Here is a 14,543-nt window from a genome sequence, read left to right as displayed (position 1 = left end):
GCCTGCGTCTTCTGTTTTGGGTCACACACACACATTCCTCTGTGCAGGAATCTGTAAGAATAACACTGTCGTACTTTACTATGACAATATGGAGGAGAGGAATGAGGACTGGAAGCAACTAAGGGGGAAAAGGGGTACCACAGGGTTGAATTTCAAGACCAATCTTTATTTTACATTTTCACATTGCTAGCAAATATTTTGTCCCTGTTCCGTAAATTCCCCCAGACTTAAGTGTCATCTTTTTCCATCTGATAATCAGATCGAGCGTAACGTAAACTTGTTTTTGAAATGATTATGTTCTCTCAATGGCCGTAAATCAACACCTAGCTCTGGCTGCCAGAGCTCTGCGGGGGTGGACGTTTAAAGGGAAAACAGGGAGATAAAGAACTAGGCCTGATGGGGTCCAGATGTGCAGCTGTAGTACTGTACTGCTTGAGCCTCAGTCTCCCTTTAGAGAGCCCTGTCACCACAATATGGCCTCCATTCACATCCCTCTGCAATTCTGCCCTCTTCAAACCCTGCTCTCACATCTACTATCCTCTATAGCAGCACTCCCGTTCACTCCTTTTCACTGCCCTAAATCAATCCCCCCTCTCTCGCTTTCAACTCTAAATCACTGTCCCTTCTATTGTCCAGCCCTTTTTGTCATTCAATGCTGTTCAGTGTTCCTCAATCGATAATACAACAATGACGTGACGACAACACAAGGAGCTCTGTTTCTATCAGACTCCGTGCCGGGCAGACTCTGCTTTGGTTTGTCTGAACTATAGGCCTCTGATCGGAGAGAACTCGACAATGAATACACACAAAACCAGTGGTGTAAAGTACTGTGCTTTGCTTAATATAAGGAATTTTAAAAGATGTATACATTTACTTCTGATATTTAGGTATACTTTAGCAATTACATTTACTTTTGATACTAAAGTATATTTAAAACCAAATACTTTTAGACTTTTACTCAAGTAGTATTTTACCAGTTGACTTTCACTTTTACTTGAGGAGCTTTCTATTAAAAGGTATCTATACTTTTACTCAAGTATGACAATTGGGTACTTTTTCCACCACGGCACAAAACCAAAACGACCAGCCAAAACCAGAGATGTTCCCTTTTCTTTATATGACCTAGAAAAATATGTAATGCTGTCAATGTGTTGTGATATGCAATCCATTAACTCCCTGATCCTATGACCTAAGGATAAGGTAACAACTACATTCAGCTGTTTGGGTCCTTATCTATAGGCATGACCTATAGAACATACTAGAACAGGCTTAACAACAGTGTTGTTTTTCTAATCTGCAAGAGCTAACACAGGAGTTTCAAACTGAAAATATCAAAGCAATACAGAAATGACAAAAAGCTGACCTGACCATAAGAAGAATGACGTAGCATTTATAATGAAAGCAGAACCTTGAAAAGCCATTCAAAAATGCTTTGAATCTTTCTGAAACTAAAGCCTTATCCTGAATTACTTTTGAGGTATTCAAAACCTTTTTCAACAGTTCTAACCCGAGGGCAGAGTAATCTCATCCATTGTCTTGTTGTGAACAGTTAAGTTCGGCTCGGCCTGCATTCCCTGAGCCGTTTTAACGACCCGGACTCTTTGGCGTCTAATCACGTAAATACGTTTCGCTTTAGTGCTTTGACCTAGAAGAACATCATGTTATTGTTTATGACCAGAGGATAACAAGGAATTAAGTAGTAGTGCTGGATGCATGACATCATCAACTGTAGATGAGTGGAATCGATCTGATAGCCTTCGCTGGGAGCATCTTAATTGAATTTCCTAGTGGAAGGTTAAAAGGAAGGGCAGAAAGAGGGAGGGACATGGAGAATGAGGGAGGAAAATGGATGAAAAGAGAGGGAGGAGAGATTAAGAGAGGGACTGATGGAGAATGTAGGTAGAAGGAAACTGACACGTGGAGGCAGAGTGTTTACAGGATTCTGGGGAAGCCTCTCTCAAACCCAGACTGGCTCAATATCCTATGATTACACAACCATTCACACACTATCAGATGGGAGAAGGCAGGTATTGGGTTTCCAGGAAAACACTGAATACAGACAGTCGAGGATCAATACATCTCCAGAGGTATCAAAGCTACAACTGGGCCTGAAGTTGAACACCATCTGCTTTTATGGCCTCAAGACAGGCGTGGAGAGTGAGTGTGCAGGTAGCTTAGTGGTTAAGAGCAATGGGCCAGTAACCAAAAGGTTGTTGATTCAAATCCTCAAGCCAACTAGGTGAAAAATCTCATCAATGTGCCCTTGAGCAAGGCACTTATCCAGAGCGACTAACAGGAGCAGTTAAGAGCATCTGATAAAATGCTAAAATGTATCTTCAGAATGTCTTGAGCTAAACCCAATGAGAAAGTGGTGTAAGACGAATTGGGTATGAGAGGCCTGTCTTTTAAAATCGAAGAGAAGAGGGGACCTGACATAGAAGTTAGCTAATCACAATGAGGGTGGTAGGAAGGGAGGGCTTTCACTGAGGGTCACAGAGAGGATTTATATGTCTAGTGAAAAGGCAGAATAGGGTCTATAAAGTGAGTGTTGGGAGACATTCAATTTGACAGAAATGCCATAATGTAACATTCTCCGCTTTTTAGAGGACCAAAGAAAACATAAAACGGGCATGTGTCAAACAAACCATTCTTTGAAAATGTCTGTTCTATTTTACAGAAATGAGATAAACGGCCTGAAATTCTTGCCTCAAACTCACAGTCAATTTGCAGACGAAAACAAAATATAATACTAACATGAAAAAGCCACCCAGCAGAAGCTGGCTCTCTCGATGGTTCTTGAAGGCCAAAGAGGAGCTTGTGTGTTTGGTTTGCAGTGGTGTGTGTATGCGGCGAGTGCCCTGGAGTGAGAAGACTGATTAGCCTTAATCAACTAACAGGATTAAGAGTTGGAGGGATTAGATGAAGGCACAGTACCGCCACTCTCCAGGCACGTGACCAGCATTGGCGATACACGCATGCAGATTCCCAAAATGTGCCACTCCGTGCCTTTAAAAAAATATATATTTTACCTTTGTTTAACTAGGCAAGTCAGTTAAGAACAAATTCTTATTTACAATGACAACCTAGGAACAGTGGGTTAACTGCCTTGTTCAGGGGCAGAACGACAGATTTTTACCTTGTCAGCTCGGGGATTGATCCCCACCTTCATCAACAGAAATCATGAGACAAACACCATGCTTGTTCGATAGCCTCGTGTCATCCTCTGCATTTAGAGGAAGATATAGAGTAGATTTATAGATTGTCAGTTTGGGATTTCAGAAACAGGGACTCAGCCAAGGCTAAAATCATTTCATTTCTTCAAAACATAATGTAGATCTATTGACTACGGATGGTTATCGAGACAGAGGGCTAAAGGCTTCTGCATGCTTCAGTGTACTCGCATACTCCCTTAAAAGACCTTCGCCTGAAAAATATGAAAAAGCGGCAAAAGTGCTGTTTGTCCATCTTGAGACGCCGTAGCCAGTATACACTTCCTCAAAATAGTCAGAATGAATCTAAGATAACTCAAGAAATCTGTCAATAATTTTAAAAAAATTTGCAGAGGAGATCTTAGTTGTGTAATTTTACATCTAACTAAGATGTTTGGTGCAGTATTTCTCAAGTGAAAAAGTGTGAATGAAAATGAGTTGTCTATCGCTGAATAAAAAACAAACACTTCACTGAAGAATCCCTACTGTTGACCAATGACCGACGTAGGGGCGTAGACTTCGGCTCCGAACTTGGCCTTGCCTCGAGAAATGTTTGTGTGTGCACGTACAGTCGAAAGAAACATTGCCAAAAACCAAAACATCACAAAATGTCGTCATAATATATGCATTAACTGTTCCGGATAGGAAGCATGCAGACACCTAAACAGACCTCTGCTATGTTTGACACAGTTTAGTGTTTGTTTCTGTTTACGAAATAATGGTATACAGTACGCACCTGAGAGACATGGATGTTGTTGTATGTGTGTTAATATTTCCCTTTCCATGAACTACTAAAATGTACTTGACAGGCCAAGGCAAAAACCATTTCAACACACTATGGTCTAGGACTATATCTCTTGCAGACTGAGAAGTACTGAAAAGTAGGTTAAACACATAAATTGCTCAAATAGAGTGACTGGCTGGTCACTTCGTTTTCCTTCTCGATTTGGTCTATTTATGTTTATTGGAGGGAAAGTTGGCTGTGGAAAGAATGTGTCAGCCGGCTGAGACCTACGTCCCACTGTGTCTACGGGGGGAAATGCTGGATGAACAAAATGTTTTTACCGTGAAGATCTCTATGGTCTGTAATATTATCATTATAGTATAATGGAAACTACAATCAAATCTAATCTGTTCAAGCAATGTGTATTCAGTATCTTTGTTTACAGGGCACACACCTGTCTTATTCTTGACTACCCGCAGGGCACACACACCTGTCTTATTCTTGACTACCCGCAGGGCACACACACCTGTCTTATTCTTGACTACCCGCAGGGCACACACACCGGTCTTATTCTTGACTACCCGCAGGGCACACACACACCCGTCTTATTCTTGACTACCCGCAGGGCACACACACACCCGTCTTATTCTTGACTACCCGCAGGGCACACACACACCCGTCTTATTCTTGACTACCCGCAGGGCACACACACACCCGTCTTATTCTTGACTACCCGCAGGGCACACACCTGTCTTATTCTTGACTACCCGCAGGGCACACACACCTGTCTTATTCTTGACTACCCGCAGGGCACACACACCTGTCTTATTCTTGACTACCCGCAGGGCACACACCTGTCTTATTCTTGACTACCCGCAGGGCACGCACACCGGTCTTATTCTTGACTACCCGCAGGGCACACACACACCCGTCTTATTCTTGACTACCCGCAGGGCACACACACACCCGTCTTATTCTTGACTACCCGCAGGGCACACACACACCCGTCTTATTCTTGACTACCCGCAGGGCACACACCTGTCTTATTCTTGACTACCCGCAGGGCACACACACCTGTCTTATTCTTGACTACCCGCAGGGCACACACACCTGTCTTATTCTTGACTACCCGCAGGGCACACACACCTGTCTTATTCTTGACTACCCGCAGGGCACACACACCTGTCTTATTCTTGACTACCCGCAGGGCACACACACCTGTCTTATTCTTGACTACCCGCAGGGCACACACACCTGTCTTATTCTTGACTACCCGCAGGGCACACACACACCTGTCTTATTCTTGACTACCCGCAGGGCACACACACCTGTCTTATTCTTGACTACCCGCAGGGCACACACACACCTGTCTTATTCTTGACTACCCGCAGGGCACACACACACCTGTCTTATTCTTGACTACCCGCAGGGCACACACACCTGTCTTATTCTTGACTACCCGCAGGGCACACACACCTGTCTTATTCTTGACTACCCGCAGGGCACACACACACCTGTCTTATTCTTGACTACCCGCAGGGCACACACACCTGTCTTATTCTTGACTACCCGCAGGGCACACACACCTGTCTTATTCTTGACTACCCGCAGGGCACACACACCTGTCTTATTCTTGACTACCCGCAGGGCACACACACCTGTCTTATTCTTGACTACCCGCAGGGCACACACACCTGTCTTATTCTTGACTACCCGCAGGGCACACACCTGTCTTATTCTTGACTACCCGCAGGGCACACACACCTGTCTTATTCTTGACTACCCGCAGGGCACACACACCTGTCTTATTCTTGACTACCCGCAGGGCACACACACCTGTCTTATTCTTGACTACCCGCAGGGCACACACACCTGTCTTATTCTTGACTATCCGCAGGGCACACACACCTGTCTTATTCTTGACTACCCGCAGGGCACACACACCTGTCTTATTCTTGAACAGTTCTGAAATGCGTGCGAGCGGAGTCCATATGGAATCTAGAGTAGCCTACTCAAAACCATTCTGTTAGTTTATTGGAAAACAACTATGTTCCTCGGCATACACATCAAGGACAAACTGAAATGGTCCACCCACACAGACAGTGTGGTGAAGAAGGAGCAACAGCAACAGTGGCACTTCAACCTCAGGAGGCTGAAGAAATTGAGATTGTCACCCAAAACCCTCCCAAACCTTTTTCAGATGCACAATTGATAGCACCCTGTTGGGCTGTATCACCGCCTGGTACAGCAACTGCACCGCCCACAACCACAAGGCTCTCCAGAGGGTGGTGCAGTCTGCACAACGCATCACCGGGGGCAAACTACCTGCCCTCCAGGACAAGAACAACCAGGGCAACAACCACCCAAGTTTACCCCGCTACCATCCAGAAGGCGAGATCAGTACAGGTGCATCAAAGCTGGGACCGAGACTGAAAAATAGCTTCTATCTCAAGGCTATCAGACTGTTAAACAGCCATCACTAACAGAGAGGATGCTGCCTACATACAGACTCAAAATCCTTGGCCACTTTAATAAATGGATCACTAGTCACTTTAATAATGTTTACATATCTTACATTACTCATATACTGTATTTTATACCATCTATTGCATATTGCATATGCCGCTCGGTCATCGCTCATCCATATATTTTTAGGTACATATTCTTATTCCATCCCTTTAGATGTGTGTGTATTAGGTAGTTGTTGTGGAATTGTTAGATATTACTGCACTGTCGGAACTAGAAGCACAAGCATTTCGCTATACTCACATTAACATCTGCTAACCATGTGTATGTGACCAATAAAATGTCATTTCATCTCATTTTTACTGCAAACTGCTGCATATCTACAGATGTAGGGTCCTAATTTGATCACTCTTTTGTTGCTGAGAATTTTCCTGGGTCACAGGAAATACACAAGCTTTAGGATTTACATAAATTCACTGAAAACCTACACTAATACAATGTTATGTATTCCACTTTTTATGGTAGCCTCAATTTGACCTGCTAATAGCCTAACCACCGATCAAGCAACATTATAGACAAAACGTTCAAATCCTAACGCTGCAGAATTATTTTGCTGCACCAATACAGGTCCAGGTAAGATCCTACATCTCTACTACTGACTAAATACTGTATTCAAGGTTCAATTGAATTCCCTATCGTTCAGGTAATATTCAGTCCAAACTACTACACCTCCATTCCTAATGCGCAGATGACTTCAAGCAGAGAGTAATCAGTGTGGTCACTTTCTATTCTCCTCTTTGACCAAGTTTTGCTGTTGATTTAGGGCCATAAGATATGGCTACAGAGTGTGTCAGTGAACACGATACACCCGTTTCCTTCTGCCAGCACACTAGAACTAAGAGCCTGGCACGAAATTTGCCAGTTGCTCTCCAGTTGCTCTCGCTCAAGCTTCCTCTGATTTTGTACAGTACAGTATGGGTGGAGGAAGTATAGTTGTTGCTCAATGAAACAGCAGATGTAAAATTCAGCTGAGGCCATTATTTTCCCAAAGGACAAGCAGCAGTGGAGTTATTCAGTTAGCCAACTCTCCCCGACCCCCCTCCAGAACTACACGAGGGAGAAGACTTGAACAAAGAAAATTATTCTAACAAAGATTTTGAAGATCCATGGATGGACGACACGCTTCACAGTCACACACTACCCACAAAAGGTCATTACTGTATAGGAACGTTTCAGTCATTTAAGAGGCATTATTTCCCCCACAGACATAAAATATATTTCAGTATGAGACTACTTCAATACATGTTGCTTCTCCCAAACCCATCCAGTTTTTTCTCTGGTTATTTTAGTTAATTGGTTATAATAGGGGAAGAGTGTGGAGTTGAAGGATTTCAACCCCGTACACTGAGATTGGACACCAGAGAGGCTGTGGGTTGGAGGCAGTCTGACCTGTCTGAGCTTTAGAAAACCCCTGATCTTATTGCCGCCTTGGAGCCAGGAGAGAGAATTAGAAAGCTGTAGTGACTCACACACACAGCTGTCGGCAGAGTGCACACACACCCTCATTCAAGGGTTCTTTATTTTTACATTGTAAAATAATAGTGAAGACATCAAAACTATGGAATAAAACATATGGAATGATGTTGAATAAATCAAAAGATATTTTATATTCAAGATTCTTCAAAGTAGCCACCGTTTGCCTTGATGACAGCTTTGCACACTCTGGAAGGCTATTACAACAGTCTTGAAGGATTTCCTAAATATGCTGAGTACATGTTGGCTGCTTTTCCATCACTCTGCGGTCCAACTCATCCCAAACCATCTCAGTTGGGTTGCGGTCAGGTGATTGTGGAGGCCAGGTCATCTGATGCAGCACTCTGTCACTCTCCTTCTTGGTCAAATAGCCCATACACAGCCTGGAGGTGTGTTGGGTCATTGCCCTGTTGAAAAACAGCGCAAACCAGATGGGATGGCAAAACGCTGCAGAATGCTGTGGTTGCCATGCTGGTTAAGTGTGCCTAGACTTCTAAATAAATCACAGACAGTCTCACCAGCAAAACACCCCCACACCGTCACTCCTCCTCCATGCTTCACGGTGGGAACTACACATGCGGATATCATCTGTTCACCTACTCTGCATCTCACAAAGACACAGCGTTTGGAACCAAAGATCTCAAAATTTGGACTCATCAGACCAAAGGACAGATTTCCACCGGTCTAATGTTCATTGCTCGTGTTTCTTGGCCCAAGCAAGTCTCTTATTATTATTGGTGTCCTTTAGTAGTGGTTTCTTTGCAGCAATTCGACCATGAAGGCCTAATTCACACAGTCTCCTCTGAACAGTTGATGTTAAGATGTCTGTTACTTGAACTCATTTGGGTTTTTATTTATTTCTGAGTCTGGTAACTCAAATAAATTTCTCCTCTACCGCAGAGGGAACTCTGGGTCTACCTTTCCTGTGGCGGTTCTCATGAGAGCCAATTTCATCATAGCGCTTGATGGTTTTTGCGACTGCACTTGAAGAAACGTTCAAAGTTCTTGAAATGATCCGGATTGACTGACCTTCATAACTTAAAGTAATGATGGAATGTCGTTGCTCTTTACTTATTTGAGCTGTTCTTGCCATAATATGTGTAACGGATGTGAAGCGGCTAGCTAGTTAGCGGTGGTGCACGATAAATAGCGTTTCAATCGGTGACGTCACTTGCTCCGAGACCTTGAAGTAGTAGTTCCCCTTGCTCTGCAAGGGCCGCGGCTTTTGTGGAGCGATGGGTAACGATGGGTAACGATGCTTCGTGGGTGACTGTTGTTGATGTGTGCAGAGGGTCCCTGGTTCGCGCCCGTGTATGGGCGAGGGGACGGTCTAAAGTTATATTGTTACATATGGACTTGGTATTTTACCAAATAGGGCTATATTCTTATACCCCCCTACCTTGTGACAACACAACTGATTGTCTCAAACGCATTAAGAAGGAAAGAAACTCCACAAATGACCTTTTAACAAGACTACCTCATGAAGCTTGTTGAGAGAATTCCAAGGTGTGCAAAAAATGTCATCAAGGCAAAGGGTGGCTACCTGGAAGAATCTCAAATATAAAACATATATTTTTTATTTGTTTAACACTTTTCTGGTTACTACATGATTCCATATGTGTTTATTTCATAGTGTTGATGTCTTCACTGTCTACAATGCAAAAAAATAGTAAACAGAAAGAAAAACCCTGTATTGAGTAAGTGTGTCCAAACTTTGGACTAGTACTGTAAATATAATATTAATATATTTTTTACTTTTACCCCAATTTTTACTTTTTCTCCCCAATTTCGTGATATCCCATTGGTAGTCTTGTCCCATTGGTAGTCTTGTCCCGTCACTGAAACTCCCGTATGGAGACAGGAGAGGCGAAGGTCGAGAGCCATACGTCCTCCGAAACCTCCTCGGGGCGGCTACTAGTCCAACGCTCTAACCACTAGGCTACCCTGCCGCCCCGAGGAGGACAAGGTTATATGAGTTGGAGCCATCATCAATTTGATTTTAATGTTTTAAAAACACTATTAGTGTATGGAACAGACACAACACCCGTCACTAGTTGTTTTCTCCCCAAATGGTACAAGACAGCTTTTAAAACGAAGCCAGTGAACCAGCCACAATAATCGATTCAATTGGATTTCAATACGTCACAGTGTTGACTGCTGTCCAAGCAGTATGTTTTCTACTTTCCAAATAACACACGGCCTCGCTGGTGATGTCAGTAATAGGCTATGTCCCTCAAACGATACTCTGGACTTCGAAGCCAGTTCCACTGCATTTCTTCATTTTCCCCCTTGAATCAGGGACGGATTTTAGATGTGGGACACAACCTGTCTGGCAAGGTCGTGTTTCGGAGGACGTTGCAAGTTCAAACCCCCGAGCTGACAAGGCACAAATCTGTCGTTCTGCCCCTGAACAGGCAGTTAACCCACTGTTCCTAGGCTGTCATTGAAAATAAGAATTTGTTCTTAACTGACTTGCCTGGTTAAATAAAGGTTAAAAAAACATTTTAAAAAAAGGGGGGGTTCATGGATGATTATTTATGACTGGTATTCATTCCATTTAATAAGCAGCATAGACTTGTTGAGCAATTTCTTTTGTAAAATTATAACAGTGACTATAATGATTTTCTTGTTCAGTGTCTATGCATTGTGGACCAATATATTGTTAACTAATTAGTTGTACTAAAAACTAAAATCAGGGTACTTATGTTGTTTGAAGGGCTCACTTGCTAAACAGACATGTGTCTCAATGTTCAATCCCTGTACAAATAAAGGATAAATACAAAATAAAAACAGGCTATATTATGAAATAATAAACAGTTACATGTTTGTTCTTCATCAATAAAACATATCGATTTCAAAACGTGTGTTGAACTTTTCTGGAAAGAAACGGGCTACTCAAACTATATTGATGCATTTCAAAAGGATTACAACTATAGCCTACTAATGTTGATGCATTTCAAAAGGATTACAACTATAGCCTACTAATGTTGATGCATTTCAAAAGGATTACAACTATAGCCTACTAATGTTGATGCATTTCAAAAGGATTACAACTATAGCCTACTAATGTTGATGCATTTCAAAAGGATTACAACTATAGCCTACTAATGTTGATGCGCACTTAAACGTATTGGACTTCAATAACTGTGTCATTGACACCAAGGCAGAAGTAAACAACAAAACACAACAGATCGTATCCTCTCAAACCCCTAGGCTTTAAACCTTCATCGATCATCTGTGGTAGCTTGGATAACAGACCTGTTAACAAACGCATTGAAAACCGCACACAAGGCTACAGTGCGCAGTAAATAAGTTATTTCGTTACCTCCAACTGCGGAAGGTCAGGGTCCAGTTGGGTGAAGCTATGCAAGACAACAGGGCTCGCATCCCCGGCGACCTCTAGTTTCACCCCGTCCCAGATGTTGCGTATCCTCCAGGTGCTGGCATCGAACATCACATCAGGGGAACCCAGCTTGATACTGCGTCCCTCGCACTGAGCTCCCGTTAGATAAACCATTGGTGTCGTCCGTCGGTATCGCTACAACAGCAACAATGTCATATGAAGCCTACACCGTGGTAGTCTTCCCCCATGTCTTGCGGGTAAAACGGTGTCCTGTTTTTTCTCTCACAAAAGCCCTTGACAAACCGAACACCCAGGAGTATGTAGGCTACTACTAACTGCTCTCTGTGTTTGTTGTTTTTATGTCTGCTCTGCTCCGGGAAGCGGGGACAGAGGTTGGCTGGGTTGGCTTGGAAAGAATGGGCCAGCTCGTTTTGCATGGCCCGGTGTCCGGGGTTAGTGGCGATTTAACTTAAGGACCAATGGAATGATCTAAAAAAAAAATGAAACTCCGTTAACCGGGTCACCGGGCCATGCAAAACGAACTGGCCCATTCAGCCGGGTCCATGGCTCCTCCTCCGACGCAGGAACGCCTGCCCCCTCGTGGGAAGGTGATGTCATTTTCGCAGCAACGTGATGTGGGCAGAAAGTCGTTCTGTAGGACATAGGTCGTAAACTGTACAGCTCTTAAAACGATTCACACACTTATGTTATCCATCCTATGCTGTATTCTTGCACTTCAAAAAGATACGTTTGAGAGGGCCACCAACAGCAATGTAAACGGTGAAAAATGTCTCATTAAATTTTAACTCGCAAATAGCACTTGCTTTTTTGTATTTTTATTTAACCCGGACGACGCTGGGACACTTGTGCACCGCCCTATGGGACTCCCGATCACGGCCGGTTGTGACACAGCCTGGGAACGAACCAGGGTCTGTAGTGAAGCTTCTAGCACTGCAATGCAGTACCTTAGACCGCTGCACCACTCGGGAGTCCAAAGTATTTCTATGATCTGTATCCATACCATGAGAGGAATATTAGGCTATGTTACCCTTTTTGACATTTTGAATATAGGCCTAGCTATAGCTATCCTGTATGTATGTGTTGCCTAACCTTCTGCTCATTATCATTTCTATTAAATCTATTAAGCCTACCTACATTATAACCTGCCTCCTTACTGTCTTCCATGATAGAAACACTGACATATATTGTATTACATTAAAGCATTGATGCATATTTCATATTTTTTCATTCTCCTTCCTCCAGTCTTTGTTAGTACTTGTATTTGATTATTTTACGATGATAAGTACTTTGTTACCTGTATTGGAAAGCGCTATTCAAATAAAGTTATTGTTATTATTATTATTATTAAAGGCAATGTTTGAAAAACCATATGTCTTTCACAGTTTAAAGATTAAGCTGTGAATGTGAAATACTTGAAGGAGACAGAAACTAACTCATTTGTTTTGTTGAGTATAGAACAGGGCAGTCTGAGCTGCCCCCACACATATCCTCAGCAACCTTTTGGTTGCTCCACTTTCTACATCTGTTTTGCGTTATGTGTGGGCTGAGCCGCCCGAGTCACTGCCAGTAAACGCAGGCTGAAAACAAAGTCAGGGAGGCTGAGGAATGCGAAGAGGGAGAATGGAGAGCAGAGAGGGGTTGGGGTTTAGGGGTTGGGGCTGACTAGCTAGGGACAATGTTGGGGTGCTGCTGTTTTCAGTGAAAAACTAAGGTCATTAGTGGGTTTTGAAGTGAGTATAATATTTAAGTGAGATGAGGTTGCTTCACCTAGCTATCTTAAGCTGACTGGATAACTAAAATGACTCAAATATAAATGTAAGTGTATCTTTGCAGAAATGTGAATGTGTTATTGTAATAAAACATGTAATAGTATGTATTTATTTTGTGTTTGAGCGTGTGCGTGTGTGTGGGGATGTAATGGTAACCCTATTAACGCCGCACCATGGGTCAAATTCCACGTGACTGTTGAGTCACGGTAACCACTACAAAACTGCGCTCTGTAAATGAATGGTGCTAACAGCCCTCAAGTCACAAATGGCCTAGTACTCAATCAATCATTCAATCAAATTGATTTAAAATCAAACACTTTATGATTAAATTGGAATAATCTGAACGATGAGAATAAATTATTGATGATGGAAGTTAGAGGTCCTGTTCCGAAATGGACCCGGGGATTTCCCACCCAGACCCGATATGCAAAAATACATTTTAAAACATTCCATGGTCTCCGTGGATCTTATTTCAAACTCAAAGCCAAACACAACAGCAGCTATCTGAGACACATCTTTGATGTGAGGCTAATAATTAGCTGGTTGATAAACTGAATCAGGTTAGTAACATCTGAGGTTGAAGTGAAAACATTCAAAAGGGTAGCTCCCCAGGAACCGGGTATCACCTGTTGCGTAGTGAGAGGCAGTTCCTCAAATAGCTGGTTGAAAAAAATTTGAGACTGAAGAACTGTAATATCTTATGTTCCTCTGAGTTGTGGTTGAACAAGGACAATATAATGTACATCTCTGGTTTTCCTAAACATCGGCAGGACAGAATGACAACTTCAGGTAAGCTTTGTTAACAATAGCTGGTCCGTGACCTCTAATATTAAGGAAGTCTCGAGGTTGTGCTTCCCTGAGTTAGAATAAGCTGTAGACCATATTATTTACCAAGAGAGTTTTCATCTATATTTTTCATAGTTGTCTATTTATCCCCATAAACCGATGCTGGCACTAAGACTGACCTCAACGAGCTGTATAGTGCCACACTCAAACAAGAAGATGCTCATTCATAGGCGGCGCTCCTAGTTGCCAGTGATTTTGTTATGCAGGAAAACTTCAATCCGTTTCACCTAATTTCTTCCAGCATGTCACCTGTGCAACTAGAGGCAAAAAACTCTAGATCACTTACACACACAGAAATGCTGTGACGTCTACTCCCGCTCCTCCCCTCCGACGTCGCCAGTATACTAACCACTGTTCCTGGCATCCTTCAATACACACACCTGGCACCAATCATTACGTGCACCTGCACTTCATCATGAGGCACACCTGGACTCCATTACCTCACTTATTACCCTATATGTGGCACTCCCTTAGGTTCTTTCCCCAGTCAGTATTGTTTCTGTGTCAAGACACCACTATGAATGTGTCTCGTTCCATGTTTGTTGGTTTATTAAACATATCACCTGCTTCTCAACTCTCAGCATATTTGTTACAGAATACTGACTCAAACAATGGAAGCAGCAGGAAAACAG

The 14,543-nt window shown here is 42.9% G+C and overlaps 1 protein-coding gene across 3 annotated transcripts in view; it reads right to left on the bottom strand.

Moving 5' to 3' along the window:
* Positions 1-14,543, bottom strand: part of LOC115119137 (ral guanine nucleotide dissociation stimulator-like) — a 99,831-nt gene that overhangs the window by 59,045 nt on the left and 26,243 nt on the right. Inside the window, exon 1 of one of the 3 annotated variants that reach the window (XM_029647896.2) lies at positions 11,258-11,748. The exons of 1 other annotated variant lie outside the window; for it this stretch is intronic. In XM_029647896.2, the coding sequence (XP_029503756.1) occupies positions 11,258-11,449 (192 nt within the window). In that variant the 5' untranslated portion in view covers positions 11,450-11,748. Of the gene's footprint in view, positions 1-11,257; positions 11,749-14,543 lie in introns of those variants that run through there. One more of the 3 variants, XM_029647890.2, reaches the window with a different exon arrangement.

This window comes from Oncorhynchus nerka, linkage group LG4 (genome assembly GCF_034236695.1).
Source record: "Oncorhynchus nerka isolate Pitt River linkage group LG4, Oner_Uvic_2.0, whole genome shotgun sequence".
Taxonomy (NCBI): domain Eukaryota; kingdom Metazoa; phylum Chordata; class Actinopteri; order Salmoniformes; family Salmonidae; genus Oncorhynchus; species Oncorhynchus nerka.
Note: the sequence above shows the minus strand (reverse complement) of the source record. Positions and strands in the feature narration are given on the sequence as shown.